Raw genomic sequence first — 18,506 nt, 5'->3', positions numbered from 1 at the left:
TCCCACTTAAGAGTGAGAACACACGATGTTTGGTTTTCCACTCCTGAGTTACTTCACTTAGAATAATGGACTCCAGTTCCATCCAGGTTGCTGCAAATGCTGTTATTTCATTCCTTTTTATGACTGAGTAGTATCCATGCACATACATGCATACATACATACATACACACTACATTTTCTTTATCCACTCATTGACTAATGGGCATTTGGGCTGGTTCCATATTTTTGCATTTGTGAATTGTGCTGCTATAAGCATGCATGTGCAAGTACCTTTTTCATATAATGACTGCTTTTCCTCTGGGTAGATACCCAGGAGTGGGACTGCTGGATCCAATGGTAGATCTACTTTTAGTTCTTTAAGAAATCTCCACACTGTTTTCCATAGTGGTTGTTCTAGTTTACATTCTCACCAACAGTGTAAAGATGTTACCTTTTCACCACCTCCACACCAACATCTATATTTTTTTAATTTTTTTATTGCCATTCTTGCAGGAGTAAGGTAGTATCTCATTGTGATTTTGATTTGCATTTCTCTGATCATTAGTGATGTTGAGCATTTTTTTGTAGGTTTGTTGGCCATTTGTGTATCTTCTTTTAAGAATTGTCTATTCATGTCCTTAGCCCACTTTTTGATGGGATTTGTTTTTTTTGTTTTTTTTTTCTTGCTGATCTGTTTGAGTTCCTTGTAGATTCTGGATATTAGTCCTTTGTCGGATGTATAGATTGCAAAGATGTTTTCCCACTCTGTGAGTTGTCTTTTTACTCTATTGATTATTTCTTTTGCTTTGTAGAGCTTTTTAGTTTGATTAAGTCCCATCTGTTTACCTTTGTTTTTGTTGTATTTGCTTTTGTGTTCTTAGTCATAAAGTTATTTGTCTTAGCCGATGTCTCAAAGGGTTTTTCCAATGTTACTGTCTAGAATTTTTATGGTTTCAGGTCTTAGATTTGTTGATCTTTGTATAAGGTGAGAGATGAGGATTCAGTCTCATTCTTCTACATGTGCCTTGCCAATTATCCCAGCAGGATTTATTGAATAGGGTATCCTTTCCCCACTTTATATTTCTGTTTGCTTTGTCAAAGATCAGTTGACTGTAACTAAGTGTTTGGCTTTATTTCTGGGTTCTCTATTCTGTTCCATTGGTCTGTATGCCTGTGTTTATACCAGTAGTACCATAATGTTTTGGTGGCTATGGCCTTACATTTTAAAGTCAGGTAATGTAATGCCTCCAGACTTGTTCTTTTTGCTTAGTCTCACCTTGGCTATACAGACTCTTTCTTGGTTCCATATGAATTTGAGGATTTCTTTTTTTCTAGTTCTGTGAAGAATGATGGTGGTATTTTGATGTGAATTGCATTGAATTTGTAAATTGCTTTTGGCAGTATAGTCATTTTCACAATATTGATTCTGCCTAGCCATGAGCCGGGGATTTGTTTCCAGTTGTTTGTGCCATCTGCGATTGCTTTCAGCAGTGTCTTGTACTTTTCCTTTTAGAGGTCTTTCACCTCCTCGGTTCAGTGGGTATTTTTGTTTGTTTTTGTTTTTGTTTTTTGCAGCTATTGTAAAGAGGTTGAGTTCTTGATTTGATTCTCAGCTTGGTCGTTGTTGGTGTATAGTAGGGCTACTGATTTGCGTGCATTAATTTTGTATCTGGAAACATTGCTGAATTCATGTACCAGTTCTAGGAGCTTTTTGGAGGAGTCTTTGGGGTTTTCTAAGTATACCTTCATCATAAAGCAAACAGCAAGAATTTGATTTCCTCTTTACCAACTTGGATGCCCTTTATATCTTTCTCTTTTCTGATTGCTCTGGCTAGAACTTCAGTACTATATTGAACAGAAGTGGTGAAAGTGGGCATCCTTGTCTTATTCCAGTTCTTAGGGGAATGCCTTCAGCTTTTCTCCCTTCAGTATAATGTTGGCTGTGGGTTTGTCATAGGTAGCTTTTATTACCTCAAGGTATGTCCCTTCTATGCCAATTTTGCTGAGAGTTTTAATCATAAAGGGATGCTGCATTTTGTCAAACACTTTTTCTATTGAGATGATCATGTGGTTTTTGTTTTTAATTCTGTTTATGTGGTGTATCACATTTATTGGTTTGTGGATGTTAAACCATCCCTGCTTTCTTGCATGAAACCCACTTGATCATGGTGGATTATCTTTTTAATAAAGATTCATGTTTAATTCAGTTAGCTTGTTTTTTGTTAAGCATTTTTGCATCTGTGTTCATCAGGGATATATTGGTGTCTAGTTGTTGTTTTTTTTTTGTTATGTCCTTTCCTGCTTTTGGTATTAGGGTGATACTGGCTTCATAGAATGATTTAGGGAGGATTCCCTCTTTTTCTGTCTTTTGGAATAGTGTCGATAGCATTGATACCAATTCTTTTTTGAATGTCTGAAAGAATTCAGCTGTGTATCTGTCTGGAGCTGGACTTTTTTTGTATTGACAATTTTTTTATTACTATTTCAGTCTCACTGCTTGTTATTAGTCTGTTCAGAGTTTTATTTCTCCTGATTTAATCTAGGAGAGTTGTAGATTTCCAGGAATTTATCCATCTCCAGATTTTTCTAGTTTATGTGCATAAAGGTGTTCATAGTAGCCTTGAATGATCTTTTGTATTTCTGTGGTATCAGTTGTAATATCTCCCATTTCATTTCTAATTGAGCTTATTTGGATCTTCTCTTTTCCTATTTTCCTTAGTTTTGCAATTGGTCTATCAATTTTATTTGCCTTTTCAAAAACTAGCTTTTTATTTCATTTATCTTTTGTATTTTTTTGTTTGTTTCAATTTGGTTTACTTTTGCTCTGATCTTGGTCATTTCTTTTCTTCTACTGTGTTTGGGTTTGGTTTGTTCTTGTTTCTCCAGCTCCTTGAGGTCTGACCTTAGCTTTTCTGTTTGTGCTCTTTCAGACTTCTTGATGTAGGTATTTAATGCTATGAACTTTCCTCTTAGCACCACCTTTTCGGTTTTGATAGGTTGTGTCGTTATTATTGTTCAGTTCAGAGAATTTTTAAATTTCTGTCTTGATTTCATTGTTGACCCAGTGATCATTCAGGAGCAGGTTATTTAATTTCAATGTATTTGCATGTTTTTGAGGGTTCCTTTTTGAGTTGATTTCCAATTTTATTCCACCGCGGTCTGAGAGAGTACTTGCTATTATTTTGATTTTCTTAAATTTTTTGAGACTTGTTTTATGGCCTATCATGTAGTCTGTCTTGGAGAATGTTCCATGTGCTGATTGAATAGAGCAGTTGTTGGGTATGTAGAATATTCTGTAAATAACTGTGAAGTCCATTTGTACTAGGGTATAGTTTAAGTCCATTGTTTGTTGACTTTCTGTCTTGATGACCTGTCTAGTACTATCAGTGGGGTATCCAAGTTCCCCCTAGTATTGTGTTGCTGTCTATCTCATTTCTTAGGTCTAGTGGTAATTGTTTTATAAATTTGGGAGCTCCAGTGTTAGGTGCATATATATTTAGAGTTGTGATATTTTCCTGTTGGTTTAGTCCTTTTATCATTATATAATGTCCCTCTTTGTCCTTTTTTGTCCCTTTTTTTTTTTCTTTTTGAGACAGAGTTTCACTCTTGTTGCCCAGGCTGGAGTGCAGTGGTGTGATCTCAGTTCACTGCAGCCTCTGCCTCCCAGGTTCAAGCTATTCTCCTGCCTCAGCCTCCTGTCTCTTTGTCTTTTTTAACTGCTGTTGCTTTAAAGTTTGTTTTGTCTGATATAAGAATAGCTACTCCTACTTGCTTTTGGTGTCCATTTTCATGGAATGTCTTTTTTCACCCCTTTACCTTAAGTTTATATGAGTCTTTATGTGTGAGGTGGGTCTCTTGAAGACAGCAGAACCTTGCTTGGTGAATTTTTAGCCATTCTGCCATTATGTATCTTACTGAAGCATTTAGGCCATTTACATTCAATGTTAATAGTGACCTTAGAGGTACTATTCTATTCATTGTGCTATTTGTTGCCTGAATACCTTTTTTTTTCATTGTTTTATAGGTCCTGTGAGATTCCTGCTTTAAAGAGGTTCTGTTTTGATGTGTTTCCAGAATTTGTTTCAAGATTTAGAGCTCCTTTTAGCAGTTCCTGTAATACTGGCTTGGTAGTGGCGAATTCTCTCAGCATTTGTTTGTCTGAAAAAGACTGTATCTTTCCTTCATATATGATGCTTAGTTTTGCTGGATACAAAATTCTTGGCTGATAATTGTTTTGTTTAAGGAGGCTACAGATAATACCCCAGTCCCATCTAGCTTGTAGGGTTTCTGCTGAGAAATCTGCTGTTAATCTGATAGGTTTTGCTTTATAGGTTACCTGATGCTTTTGCCTCACAGCTCTTAAGAGTCTTTCCTTCATCTTGACATTAAACGGATGACTATGTTCCTAGGCAGTGATCTTCTTGTGATAAATTTCCCAGGTGTTCTCTGAGCTTCTTTATTTGGATGTCTAGATCTGTAGCAAGGCTCAGGAAGTTTTCCTTGATTATTCCCTCAAATATGTTTTTCAAACTTTTAGATTTCTTCATTAGGAACACCAGTTATTCTTAGGTTTGATCGTTTAACATAATCCCAAACTTCTTGGAGGCTTTGGGCTTTGTTCATTGTTTTTAATTCTTTCTTTTTCTTTGTCTTTGTCAGACTGGGTTAATTGGAAAGCCTTGTCTTCAAGCTCTGATATTGTTTCTTCTGCTTGTTCAGTTCTATTGTTGATACTTTCCAGTGCATTTTGCAATTCTCTAAGTGTGTCCTTTATTTCCAGAAGTTGTGATTGTTTTTTATTTAGGCTACTTCACTGGAGATTCTTCCATTCATATCCTATATCATTTTATTTCTTTAAGTTGGACTTCACCTTTCTCTGGTTCCTCCTTGATTTAATAGTTGACTTTCTGAAATTTTTTCTGGCAATTCAGAGATTTTATCTTGATTTGGATTCACTGCTAGTGAGCTTGTGTGATCTTTTGAGGGTGTTAAAGAACCTTGTTTTGTCATATTACCAGAATTGTTTTTCTAGTTCCTTCTCAATTGAATAGACTATGTCAGAGGGAAGATCTAGGACTCAAGCACTGCTGTTCAGATTCCTTTGTCCCACGGGGTGCTCCCTTGATGCGGTGGTCTCCCCTTTCCCCGAGGAATGGGGCTTCCTGAGGGTTGAACTGCAGTGATTGTTATTTCTCTTCTGGATCTAGCCGTCCGGTGGAGCTCCCAGGCTCTGGGCTGGTCCTGGGGAGTGTCTGCAAAGAGTCTTGTGATGTAATCTGTCTTCATGTCTCTCAGCCATGGATACCAGCACCTGCTCTGGTGGAGGCAGCAGGGAGATGAAGTGGGCTCTGTGAGGGTCCTTGGTTTTATTTTTGTTAAGTGAGCTGGTTTTGTGTTGGTTGGCCTCAAGCCAGGAGGTGGTGCTTTCAAAAGCGTGTCAGCTGTGGTGGTACAGGGCAGATGAAAAGCGTGTCAGCTGTGGTGGTATGGGGCAGATGAGGCAGTGGGCAGGGCCTTAGAGCTCCCAGGACATTATGTTCTTTGTCTTCAGCTACCAGGGCAAGTAGAGAAAGATCATCAGATGGAGGCAGGGTTAAGCGGGTCTGAGCTCAGCCTCTCCTTGGGCAGGACTTGATGTGGCTGCTGTGGGGGACGGGGGTATGGTTCCCAGGCCAATGAAGTTATGTTCCAAGGGGGATTGTGGCTGCCTCTGCTGTGTCACTCAGGTCACCCAGGAAGCGGGGGAAAGCCGGCAGTAACAGGCCTCACCCAGCTCCCAGAAGGCTGGTATCATTCCCACCATGTCCCCAACAAGAGCAGGGAGTTTACTTCCAGGCAGCCAGTGAACCGGCTGAGAACTTGCCCCAGGCTACAAGGCTCCCCGCTAAGAAAGCTAGCACTCACAGTTCTGCCGCCGCCCACAGAGCCTGCAGTGGCAATCCATCTCCTTCAGAGGGTCTGTGGATTCTCTTCGCTTTCCTGGCACGTGTAGTTCTTGGAGCAAAAGTTGATGATGTGGGTCTCCACACACTGCTCTGTCCATCCGAATGGGAGCTGCACGTTAGTCCTGCCTCCCATCTGCCCTTTGCCCTTTGCCCTCTCCAGACTCTTTCTCCTCTAGTTTCAGTAATTTAAGTCTGTAGGAATTTGTCCATTTTAGCTGAGTTGTCTAATTTAGCTGACCATGACATACAGTTGTTCATGGTATTCCCTAATACTACTTTTAATTTTTATAAGGCTGGTAGTGATGTCAGCTTTTATTTGTGTTTTCTCTTTTTCTTGGCTAATATTCAATTTTGTTAGTCTTTTCAAAGAATCAACTTCTGATTTCATTAATACTCTCGTTTTGCTGGTTTCCCTTTTTATTTTCCATACTCATCTTTATTCTTTCCTTCCTTCTGCATGCTTTGGGTTTAATTTATTCATCTTTTTAAAAGTTTCTTGAGACAGAATGTGGTCAAGACAAAAATGATGGTAAAAATAATCTTTCAGACCATTTTTTAAAATAGTTTGTAAATAGAGCTTATATCTGAAACACATTCTAAAGGTGGGTTCTCAATATGAAAAAAAAAAAAGTAATAATATAAAATCAAGGAGTAGCTTTTTTTTCCCCCCTTCTACATATCAGCCTCAGCCTGCTGGGATTATATTCCTTAGCGCAGGGTTGGCGGCCCTTTCCAGGAAAGGGCCACAGAGTGAATATTTTTGGTCTTGTGGTCCATACAGTCTTGGTCACAACAACTCAGCTCTGCTGTTGTGGCACAGAAGCAGCCATAGATCATGTGCAGGTGAATAGAAGTGGCTGTGCCCAGCAAAACTTTATTTACAAAGCAAGCTGCAGGCCAGGGTGGGCTGTAGCCAGAATCAGCTAACCCCCGCTCTAGAACACTAAACAAAATTAAGAAACAGTATATTCTTCTTAGTCTAGCAGAGTTTATATAAAAGAGTATCCTCTTTCAGAAGCAATCCCCTCTGGGAGCTGGATGTGTAATGCTACCTCGTTTTCTGTACTGCAGTAAAAAGGTGGAATATACTCTGCTCAGGTGTGGTCGCTGTGAGATAACAAGACTGGTTTCCTGGGCTTATACAGGATACTGAAGGCAGCTCTAAAGCAGGACTTTCAAAGGCATGTTGTGTTGTGACACCGGAAATGAGGTGTCATCTCCCAGGGCACAGCAGCCATTAAGATCCATGGACATTCCTGTATGTTTACAGACTCTGTTTAGGTGTTAAAAGCTTTCACAAAAGTCCAAAACGGCCAAGAGGAGTTTCAGCTTGCTGTTGAAGACTGTATTTCTACCTATGGGAGTATGAGTCTGTCCTTTGAAGCTTGCTCTTTTTTTTCCTGTTAAAAGGAAGATCAGCATATTTTCCCGGAAGGGATCAATTTGTTATTGGCCATGTGCCGAAGCAGGTAACTTGTTAGTGTGGTGTCTGAGGTCATGGCGAGTCACTGATTTAACGTTGTGATGGAAATTCCCGTGACATGTACCACTTGAAATGTTTATCATCATCCATCCCTGTAACCTAATAGCCTCGCGCATTCCCAGCCTCCCCCGAATTCGCAGAAGGGTCACAGGCTTTCCACTCTGAGGCGAGTCCTCTGGTACCCGGCTCCAGTGTTCTGGCATTTTGTCAAATCACTTTTTCTCTTCTTCAGACAGCTGTTGTCAGCCATAGGAGCACAGTTCTTTTCATATATCATTAGGTGGTTTGTTCTTAGTCCGTTGGAATCATTCCTGTTGCAGAGTGACTTACTGCAGACACATGTGCAACTTCAGTGGTTTTCTACCCACCATGCATTCTCATGTCATCTCTCCTCCTCAAAGTCGATGGGGTTCCTTTGTCACACAACTCCAGGATCTACTGTTTCTATTGCATTTTATTCTTTACTCATAATCTTCCTCGATTGCCTGTGCTTCCACTTCAGAGTTAATTACTGTAAAAATTTTTTTTTTGTTTTGGGCTGAAATCAACCTCATCATATTGCTTATGCGTGCTCTCTATACTTGACTATTCCTGTACGTATTTGAATATTGCTGTCTCCCCTCACTGTAAGTCATTCACCTCTGCTTCCCAAGTTCCTTCTGTAATAGTTTTCTAAAACTGCCTTGGCTTTCCCCGGCCTCGCTTCAGTTTGTCAATACCTTTTTAGAGAATGTCAGAACCGACGCTTACTGTAGGTGTTCCGACAGCAAGAGCACTGCATTCTGTGCCGTGGATTTATACTAATCCTAATGCAACGAAACAGACATCCCTGCCTTCATGGACTATATAGTCTGTAATCAGGGAGACAGACAGACCTTGAATAGGTAGTTAAATGTGAGACATGCCCCCACCCCAGCCCCACCCCCAGCCCTTTTCTCTCATCCTGGTGAGAGATGATGGGGGATTGGCCTAGAGAGGGGAGTTCAGGGAAAGGCTCTGAGGAACGCAGTCATAAGGAGGGAGAAAGACAGTGAAGCCTGGGGAGAGGGGCGGGGAGAGCATGGCATCATGGTAAAGCTGGAAGAGGCGGGGGAGGGGGCGCCCTGGTGCACTGGTGCAAAGGGCTAGAATGACCCAGACCAGGCAAGGGAGGTAGCAGGGGTCCACTGCAGGGCCGTCCCACTTTCCCTGAAGATACTGGGTGAGGCAGTGTAGAGATGTGCATTTTTCCAAGTTAAAGTTTCAGTCAATTTTATTTCATCCAATCCAGTAAGCTGTGCTGTCTAGTGGTATCCACACATACTTTATTAGTTTTATCTTTGTTCAACCCACCAGCAAAAATTTGGAAAGATTGCTACACATGACAGAGCGACAGTACCCTAGGTTGACATGACAGCCCATATTATCAGTTCTCTGTTTCACATTAAAAAGTTACCATTCATTCAATCCAAACATCCACGGAATCCACACATTCTCTCAAAGACTAGCATGGTTCTGTCCAATACCTTGCTATAATTCCAATTCATTCGTTCTCATAACTTATTTGAAAAGGCACATTTGGTCAGTCTGATGTCATTCTTAGGGCATCTTTGCTCTCTCCTAGCCATTGCTGCTTGCTTTTATGTACCTAAAAGTCATCCATTTAATGATCTGTTCCTGAATGTGGCTGCAAAGCAGTCTGTAAAAGCCACTCACTTTCCCTCCTTAAATTGCCTCCCTCCAGGTCTGTTTCCTCAAAGATCATCCCTTAGTGGTTCACAATAATCATGAACCCTGGGGACAACTGATACAGGCTGAGAGGTAAGAATTCATTGTTCACTTAGAGCAACTCGTTCCCTGAGCTGAACCATGTGTGTTCCACCCTTGCCCATGGTTAGATCTCTTTCCTTGACAGAACAAGCAAAAGAGCGGCTGCTCCGTCTCCCGTGAACATCTGTTGACTGTGGGCAGCCTGGGCCAGCCTTGCTGGCATTTGCCTCAGATGCGAGTAAGGAAGCTCCAGTTGTAGCCTTGGCTCAGCCCAAGCCATGCCATTGTTACCCAGAAGCTGGCTCTGCAGCGTTGTGACTTAGACACTTTACAAGTCTGAGCCATCCTGTACTAGTTCATCAACTTTCCTTCCTCATCATCTGCAAAGATACAGAGAGAATGGCATTCCGAAATTCCATGGATGACTCTTCTGAATTTCCTAGAATGTTTGGCAAAGATCTGGCTAAAACTAGTACTATGCAATAGAAAAGGAAAAGTGACATTTGTATACTTTATTTTGGAAATGCAAAGGAATTATTATGCAGCAATCTTAACTTTGTGGACGTACCACTCACCTCCCTTAAAATTCAACAGAACCAGAGGTGCCAGAAATGTCAAAAATATCTAGTCATTCCAACATGTAAAACAAGACTGCCTTGTTTAAAAAACAAAAAATCAAATGTAAAAATTGTATGACTCTTACCCAGTGAAAAGCTTTACTAACACAGCCCTGGGTGGTCTTTCCAGATACTGAAAAAGGATCTAAGTAGGTGCTTAAGAACTGCTTTTTAACCCATTCACAACCTTCATATTAAACTAGGATGAGGCTGCAGGAGCTGAGGAAGCCCTGGGTGGGAACCTGGATGTCCTTTCCCAGAGAACAGCTTTGCTATTTCACTGGTAACTCTGAAACTTCAAAGTATTGACTGTGCAAAGTACTCAAGTTTATTTTGGCCTAATTCTTCTTAAGAAAGGTGGTTCCTTTTTAGAAAAGGGAAGCAGAAGCGAATTGACATTCCATTACTCAGGCCTCTAGTAAGTGTCCCCTTCGTGCAGTCACTATTCACGGAGGTCCCTGCTGGGGCGCAGGGCGGGGCCATGAGCTCAGGAACCCATCCCTGTGCTCAGAGATGGGACTCCAATGAGGAGACACACTGTGTAGGTGCAATTTCTGATTTCTTAGTTTTTGACCAAAATAGCAGTAATTTCAAACAGTTGAATGCCGTGATCGATACTGTGCCAGTTGGTGACGAATGCTGTAAATGGTATTGAATGTCCTGGACCAAGAGGAACAGCAACGTGTCCTTAGTCCTCGGCCTAAGAAGTCCATCAAGTCCTTCTCTCAAGTTGTACGTCTGTTGTTTTCAAAAGCCATTGTGACAGGTCAAAACCCTGGAGTATTTGGTTTATGTTTAAATGTACTCGACACTCCGGAAACGCTCAACCGAAGCCCTGGATGCAGGAGGCGGGGACGCCGAGGATGTGAATTCCAGTGCTGGGATGTGCTAATGCCTAGAGAGGCATCAGACCCCGTGCTGGCTTAGGGGATTCCGTGATGACTGCACCCTGGGCCTTCATTACGGGCTCCGGTTTTGGAGTGCAGAGGGATTGGTGTTTGTAAAGACTGCTTGCTTACCCTTTGTCTAGCATGCACATTCAGGATGTGACTTCAGCTTCATTCATACTGGCCAAAAAAAAAAAAAAAAATTCTAAAAATTGTTTTCAGTTAAATTCCTGAAGATATTTGTAGGGAAACACCCTTCTGAGATGCAACCAATTTCTTGCCCACACAGCTACCATATCCTTATATAGATGGGGAAAAATCCGGAAAAGCGGGAATTTCAGCAGCTGGCTTGAAGCCCCTTAATGGTCCCTTGGCAGAGGCAAAGAACGAGCCCAGGGCCTGAAATTCAAGATGCTGGTCTCTTCTGAACACTCCGTGAAGCAACGCAGTGCACCTGCAGATGCAGCACTCAGCAGCCTGGAATGCCAGCTCACGTGCCCTCACCGAGAAACGCCTTCTCGGCTGAACGGCTGCTCGCTCTCAGCAGCACCTGTCGGCATAGCTCGGCCGCTTCTGCCCCCTGCGCCGAGGTGTGACTAGGACCAGAAGAGTCAGAAAGCATGGCAAAGCTAGCACACTGTGAGCGTGTTGCACGTGGGCTTGCTTAGTATTTCCTTCTCTGTAAACATCACTTAGGAGCTTCGTCAATTAAGGCATCGTAAGACACAGGTGTGATGGAGGCATTATGAGGGGACTACTCCACAGGACCTTGGAGAGTTGCATTTTGGGGGGGCTTTCCTTGAAGCTCTGGGGGAAGGAAGCAGTGGCCTCCTGGTCAGCTACAGACACAGGCAGTTTAGGGCCTGTCTTGCTTTCATGTTCTTTTAAACACAAATGGCAGGTCACAAATATTCCTCTAAATATTCCTCCATACATCCTAGGGCCCCTCAAGAGACGTGCAAACCAAAGTATTTGTTTTTATTTTCTCTTTAACCTAGTAAGTATGTGAAAAGTCTGGACCATTGCTTTAGAGAAAGCTGGAATAAATCTCTTGTTTTGAGCAGGAGTAGGGACCCTAGAGAATCTTCACTGGATACCTTTCGTCACACTTCTGTCAATATTTACGAATAAGTTCTAAAGCCTATGCGAAGCCCATTCTGTTTTGCTTGGGGACCAGCCAGACCACTCCTCCACTCCAGTGGGGCCTTCTTTGTGTCTTCCACATCAACTATTACAAGTTTTGACTGGACAATTGATGACATTTAAATCACTGTCCCACATATGGATATATTAGAAAAACCCTAATGTTTTAACTTTTTTTTAATCATCAGCTACTTTTACAAGGCTTTGCATGCATTTGTTTAGGGAATACAGCAGTCAAGAAATACTCCAGTACTACTGTGTGATCATATGAAAAAAGTTGGTTTTCTCTCTGTCAAAGTCAACAGGGTGGAAGACTAACTCACAGAGTGCCTTACTTCTTCCTCCCGATTAATCATGTTCACTTTACAGTGGCAGAATCAGTCCAGTCCCCCAGGCCTCAAGCTGCATCTTCCGAATGGTTGGTGTCTTTTAATAGAGTCCCCGTGGGCTGCGTTTCCTGGAAGAAGTCCATTAAATTGCCTGCCTCTATAAGCTGCAGGAGTTGCCTAGGATATGGCCCTTCATGTCTGGGGATGACCCTGCATCGCTCTCCAGATTTCACTCAAGGTTTGTATTTTTCTCTGCCACCTTGAATTACAGAACAGGCTCTCAGTAGTGCGATAAGCTTTAAGCCAGAATGAGATGGAAAGGTGGAAAAGACAGGAAGTGTAGCTGTTAGTCTGTGGAGCTCTACTTAGGGGACAAAAAGATGGCTTAAGCTCCATGGGTTTTCACCTCGTAGAAAAACTAACACCCTGGGGACCAAAGCAGTTCTCTGCTGAGGAGATGGTGACCTCCGTGTGACCTGAACATGGGTGAAAATACCAGAGGAAGAGTGATGAGCTTCTGTCCAGGAGTACCCGTGGTTGTCTGTGTCATTAAGGGTGCAGGGTGGAAGGAAACCAGGTTCCCAGGCCGCATAACAACATGGTTCTTTGTGGACAGGTCAAATGACTGATGAGAAAGAGGTCCAGATCCCTCCCCAGCACGCCACATTCTCTTTCGGCTCTAAGGCAATTCAGAACTTAGTGCTTAGTTATTTCCTAAGAGAATTCTGCCTGCATTCCTCCAGCCTGGCACCCAAGGCCCTAGCAGGCAGCCTGTTTGCTTGCTTGTGTTTTGTGTGATACCAGAGCCAACTCAGAAGAAAACTGAATGTCTATGGGCCCCTGGATCTATGTTTTGAGAACTTAGATTACCTCTGTGTTGAGTGGAAGAATGACGATGAGAAAAATAACACATTTTTAGTACGGCAGGAAAATTTCTGAGCGTTTTTGAGAAGTAGCAACATAGAGGCAGCTTTCTTGTCTTTCACCCTTGGCTTAGTGCTTTAGGATTCTTAAAGTGTGTCTCTTTTACCCTTGACACACCCCAAGAGGTAGATATCATCACCCCCATTTTGCAGACGGGGAAATTAAGTCAGCAAGGAAAAGTGTCTCACCCAAATCCTACAGCCAATGAGCTGCAGAGTTCAGCATCATGGACCCCGAGCGACTGGCCTGATAATCCAGGCACAGGCCCACCAGGGCATGTTCACAGACACACAATGCTATGCACCATGCACACCTCCACTTCTCCAAGGGCCCCTCTTGCCCAAGGTCATGTCCTGGGCTTTTGCCCACAGATGTCCGCACACGGTGCTTCATGTCCCTGTGCGGGATGGGCAGATGTGCTGGGCGCTCCCATCAAGCCTGCCTGCAGGGCCGCAAGCTGGTTAACTCAAGCCCTGGGCTCTGCAGTCAGCTCTTCCCACAAGTCAGCCAGGATTTGTTTTCTTTTTCACTTCTGCAGATTCGAATTCATTTGTATCAACAATGCATTATTGTCCTGTAAGCAGAGGGAACGTCTCTAGAGCTGTCTCGTAACTCCTTGGCTTATCTAGTTTGGTTGTGCTTGGTAAACACTTAATGACTAAATGAGCAAATAGCCAAAAACATGACTGCGTAGAATAGGCCTTATAATGTTTGGCCAGTTTTTGTATGGAGCAGTTCATTCCTTCTCCTGTTACCACAGCAACACAGGCAGTTTTTCTCGGCAACTTGCAGCTGCACACCAGGGGAAAGACGTATCCTGCCTAACTCATGCTCCAAATACCCACCGGTCCAAGTGCCTTTGGTGTTTTGGCCTAAGATGACTTAATAGCTAGTATTTAATTGTTCTGCAAAAATAGCACTGCTTTTCGTTTCTTCTTCTTTTGCATTTTTGGCAGCCGCTGGCTGACAGCAGTCTGCAAAGGCCACTGGAGATGCTCCCGGCGGAACTCTTCCATGGAGTAAAATGGGAGCGGACAGGAGCCCGGAAGGCAGGCAGAAGCCTGGGGGATTTTTGTACATGGGATGTCGGCTCCGATTTGACCCTGATCAGAGCAGGACCTTTAGGGCTGCAGACAAGCGCTACATGCTGGGAAGGGGCGAGGCATTTTATAAAGTGAACCTGCCTTTTATTAGGGGTGACTTTGGCTGTCACTGCTGAGAGGAACAGTCGATGCAAGCTCATCTCACAAATCACTACAGAGTGCCCAGGCTATAGGTTCATGACGTTTATGTTCAATTTCACCATCAGTTTCCTCAGGGAGTTGGGCACATCTTCAAGACTTAGGCTGGGAGACTGCACTGCAGACACCTAGCGAGCCTCTCCCTTGCTGTGTGCCAGGGACACGCTTGGTTGGTCTCCACGCACGTGCTTGCCATCTCTGCCCTCATAAATGCTCATGGGCACCTGGACCTGTCTCCTACAAGGAGCTGTGCTGGCCGCCCACCCCTCTCAACTGCCCACACCTCCGCGGCTGCTGCCTCCTGTGGGCAGGATCTGAAACACCAAAGCCATGGGCAAGGGCAGGATGGAGGGGCAGCGGTCTATGTAAACATACACCACAGATGACCCAGACAAGCACTTTAATTTTTTTTTTTTTTTTTTTTGGAGGCATAATTTAGTCATCTCACCTAAAGCACTTTTCACTTTATCTCTGGCAACCAAGGGTTACAGAAAACTCAGCACCAAAGGATGAAAGGGGAACTTGTCCCCTTCGGTCCCCAGCCCTGCCCTCCCCTGCAGCCTAAAATACCCTTTCCATGATCACAGAATAAAGTTCACACTCACCACACAGCCATTCTCACACACACTCGCACAAAAAGAAAAAACCAAAGCCCACTAAAGCACATGGGGAAAAAAAGATTACAAAACATCTTCCTCCCCATCCGGCCTTCAGACCAGACTCCCTGGCTGGAGAGGCCGTGACTTCCGCCGTGCCCAGCAGGGCTCACCCAGCCTTTGTCACCATGTCCCACTGAGGAGGATACGCAGAGGCCACCAGTTCCCCAAGGTTCCCTTCGGATGGTGACGCCTCCCTGAGTCAGTCATTCTGTTTCTGCTTGCTGTCAGAGTTGCCGTAGGCAGAGCCCTTGTCAATTTCCGTTACACCAATCATCCATCGAACTCCCATGGAGGCTGCAGAGACAAGGAGAGCAGATTTAGGAGCAGCCCGAACAGACTACAGGCCCATTTGCCCACAGAGCATGTGAGAAGGTCCGTGGCCACAAATCACAAGCACCAGCTGGGAGCTGGCGGGTCTGAGGGGACATCGTCCTCCCAGCTTTACAGTCATCCTTGAGTGTGGACATCTGTGTGACATTAAGAAAAAGCAAGGCTGCTCTGGTGGGGGTTTTCCTCCTTGGACCCTGAAGGTGAACGATTTGGCAAGCCATGCACAGCTGTTCACAGGGACTCAGAGAAATCCCTGGCTTCCTCTGCTGGCTCCCACATAAAGAGGATTCTCTTGTAAATGAGGGGCAGGAACTTAACAGGGCATGTTCGGCGAAGTTTTATAAAGAACAGACCAGGAGCCTGGAAGATGCAAGAGCTCGAGTACCGAGTGCCCAATGAGTTTCAGCACTGCTTTTGGTGCAAGTGTTACAGCAGTGAGAAAATCCCCGCCCTGCCCTCTGACGGCAGGATTTGCCTACACCAGAGAATGGGCAGGACCCTCGTGGGAGCCCAGTTTCATATAGGAAGCTGGAAAGCAGGGCCCAATGCTCAGAAGTTGCAATTTCAACTACTCCCTCTGGAGAGGGCAGATTTGGTGAGGTCCTTGGGTGCAGGGCCCAAGACGTAATCATTTGATGTGTTCAGCACTGGGCATGGGGCTTGGAAAACAGTCCGTTTATAATAAATGTTTAAGAATGGATAGACAAACAAGTGAATGAAATCCCCTAAATCATGATGCACAGGGTTACCTAGCATTAGCATCGTGGTTGATAAACTAACTGGGACATGGATGGAAGAGCCTGGGATGGGCGAATCCAGCCCAGCCAGCAGAAGGCACGCATCTCCCATGAGTCATTTACAAACGGGAGGACTCCTGCGTGGAGTGTAACAGTAGCAGTGGGAGTGGAATTCTTGTAGAGCAGAAAAAAGTGAGTAAAACGTGAACCCTGTGGCCTTCGAAGAGGAGTAAGACACAAACACAAAGTCCTTCAAGGCAGAATGCAGTCAGGCGCAGGCTCAGGGTGATGGGGCGGGGCAGTCAGCTCCTCAGATGCTCCTGGAGACATCCTGTGTCCACACTGCACCCTGGGCAGTGCTCAAGCTTCTTTTTTTGGTACTCGCTACACACCTGGGTGGCCCTGTCTGCAGCCTTCATCCTGAAGGGGCCTGTCCAAGAGGACACGGGTCTGTGTGTGCCTTGCTGTTGCCTGCTATTGAAGAGAAGGGCTGAGCTTGCCCCCGCCCTACCAGGGACCCTTGGCCAGCCTCAGCAGCATGGCGGGGGATGGGGGTGCCCCCAGGCCTGCCTTAAGGAGATGAGGTGCTTTCTTCTCCATCCTCTTATTTTTTTCCCTTACAAGGTGTGGGTGTTAATATTTTAATTTTTAATATTAAAATGCATCTTAATTTTTCAAAAGACTAGTAGGGTCTGTGTGAGGCACAGGAGCCAGCTTGTTTACTGTAACCACATGCTCTAGAATTGGTTAGGTCAGTCGGAATGAATGAGATAGGTTTATGTGCTGTGACCTGTTTTGGTGGTTATGATTCATTAGGTGAAAAGGTGAGTTGAAGAAACTCCACTGATAGGAATTTACATTTGCTTGAGGCTGGAAAAAGCATGTGCACCAAATTGTCATTAACGATTATCTGGGAATTAGGCTCAATGGGAATTTTGTTGTGACACACTTTCAATTTTCTGCGCTTGCATATTGCTTGGGCCTTTTATAGTGAGCATACTGCATCTTTGTGTTTCACAGAAAATAACTGAGACCTGTCCATCTAAAGCAGCACACGATCTCTGTGTGCTTGGACAATGTGCCATCTCTCCCGGGCTCTCCAAAGCCTCAGAGAGGATGCCAGGCTTGGGGAGATGGGGCCTTTCACAGGGAAACCCCGAAGTCTTCCTTGGCTCCAGGACGCACGGGCCTGCTGTTCACAGGCAGGAAGCAGGCACGACAGGCTGCCCCACCACAGAGGCAAGGAGCAGGGTGCACAGAGGCTTGGTGCCAAGAAGCAGCAGTAGCCCGAGAATCCTGGTCACCTGGGGCCAGCGCAGATGCGTGAAAAGTTCTGTGAGCAAGCGTCTCCACTGAGTGTCGTCCACCTGCAGCAAAGGAGAAGCCACAGGCGCCCCCAGAGGAAGGCAGGGAGCTGCCCCTACATCACCACCGGCCTCCAGCACAGGGCTTTCTTCAGAAACAGGAAATGATGCCAGTGAGCAGAGCTGTCTGCAGGGGATGGGGAGGGAGCACTCGCAGCTGTCGGGGAGTGGAAGTGGCAGCTACATCACCACCCAAGAGGGAACGTGTGGAATCCAGCCCCAGGTGGGAGGCTGGACCATCCAGGCTGCAGAGTGGGTCCTGGGCCTGGTATTCAAGGGCCTCGTACTCATCCTGAAGTCTAATTTTTCCCTGTGATTTGCAAGCTGAGCCTGCTCCTCATCCATGGCACAACTGCCTACACAGATGGCCTCTGTCCCAGCCCTGATGCCACCTCTCCCAGGGTGGTGCTGTTAGCACCCCCCAGCCCCTTGCCCTCCACTCACCCACGAAGAAGACAAGGATGAAGCTGGCCAGCGTCAAGGAAGACCCGCTCCTGATCATGCTGACCAGGAACTGGAAGAAAGGGTAGAGCACCAGCGAGGCCCAAAACAGCCAGTTCACGAGGGTCCAGGGCCGCCGGGGGGGCACCATGGGCGTCTCTGGGAAGGTGCCCGTCCTGTAGTACTCCTCCTGAAAGGCATCCTGGGGGACAGGAAAGAGGACCCTCAGACGCCACACAGGGCTCAGTGGCAGGTCCCTCCCGAGGCCCTGCTTCCCAGACACATCGCAGAGATACACGGGTGCCACGGGGGCTCGGCAGAACTGGGGTCTGTGGCTCCTTCCAGAAAGCACTTTGTAGGCAGCTGCTGTCTTCTCAATGCTGCATCTGGCCGCCCCTCCCACAGGGGCACTGGGAGTGGCAGGGCTGCTGCAGCTGTCACTGAGTGCAGGGCGTGCAGCATGAGGCCTGGCGCCAGGCCAGCCTGGGCTGGAGCTGGGATCCACCCTCTGTGGGCAGGTGCCTGCATCCCTGAGCCCAGGCCCCAGTGTGTCTGATGGGGCAGCAGTGCCTTCCACGACAGGTCGGCGGGAGAATGGAGTGGCTGCTGCCCCGAAGCTGCCCACAGGGGACACTGTGGAGACCCAACCCGCAGTCAGGAGGAGCTCGCCACACAGCC

The 18,506-nt window shown here is 45.3% G+C and overlaps 1 protein-coding gene across 3 annotated transcripts in view; it reads right to left on the bottom strand.

Moving 5' to 3' along the window:
• Window positions 1-8,641: 8,641 nt before the first annotated feature.
• Window positions 8,642-18,506, bottom strand: part of LOC105487511 (1-acylglycerol-3-phosphate O-acyltransferase 4) — a 145,524-nt gene continuing 135,659 nt past the window's right edge. For all 3 annotated transcript variants that reach the window (XM_071095942.1, XM_011750973.2, XM_071095943.1), the window contains 2 exons: window positions 17,832-18,030; window positions 8,642-15,250 (listed from right to left, as the gene is read on the bottom strand). In XM_071095942.1, coding sequence (XP_070952043.1) covers window positions 15,156-15,250; window positions 17,832-18,030 — 294 coding nt within the window. In that variant the 3' untranslated portion in view covers window positions 8,642-15,155. The remainder of the gene's footprint in view (window positions 15,251-17,831; window positions 18,031-18,506) is intronic.

This window comes from Macaca nemestrina, chromosome 5, assembly GCF_043159975.1.
Source record: "Macaca nemestrina isolate mMacNem1 chromosome 5, mMacNem.hap1, whole genome shotgun sequence".
Classification (NCBI taxonomy): Eukaryota; Metazoa; Chordata; class Mammalia; order Primates; family Cercopithecidae; genus Macaca; species Macaca nemestrina.
This window is presented reverse-complemented; position numbering and strand designations above follow the sequence as displayed.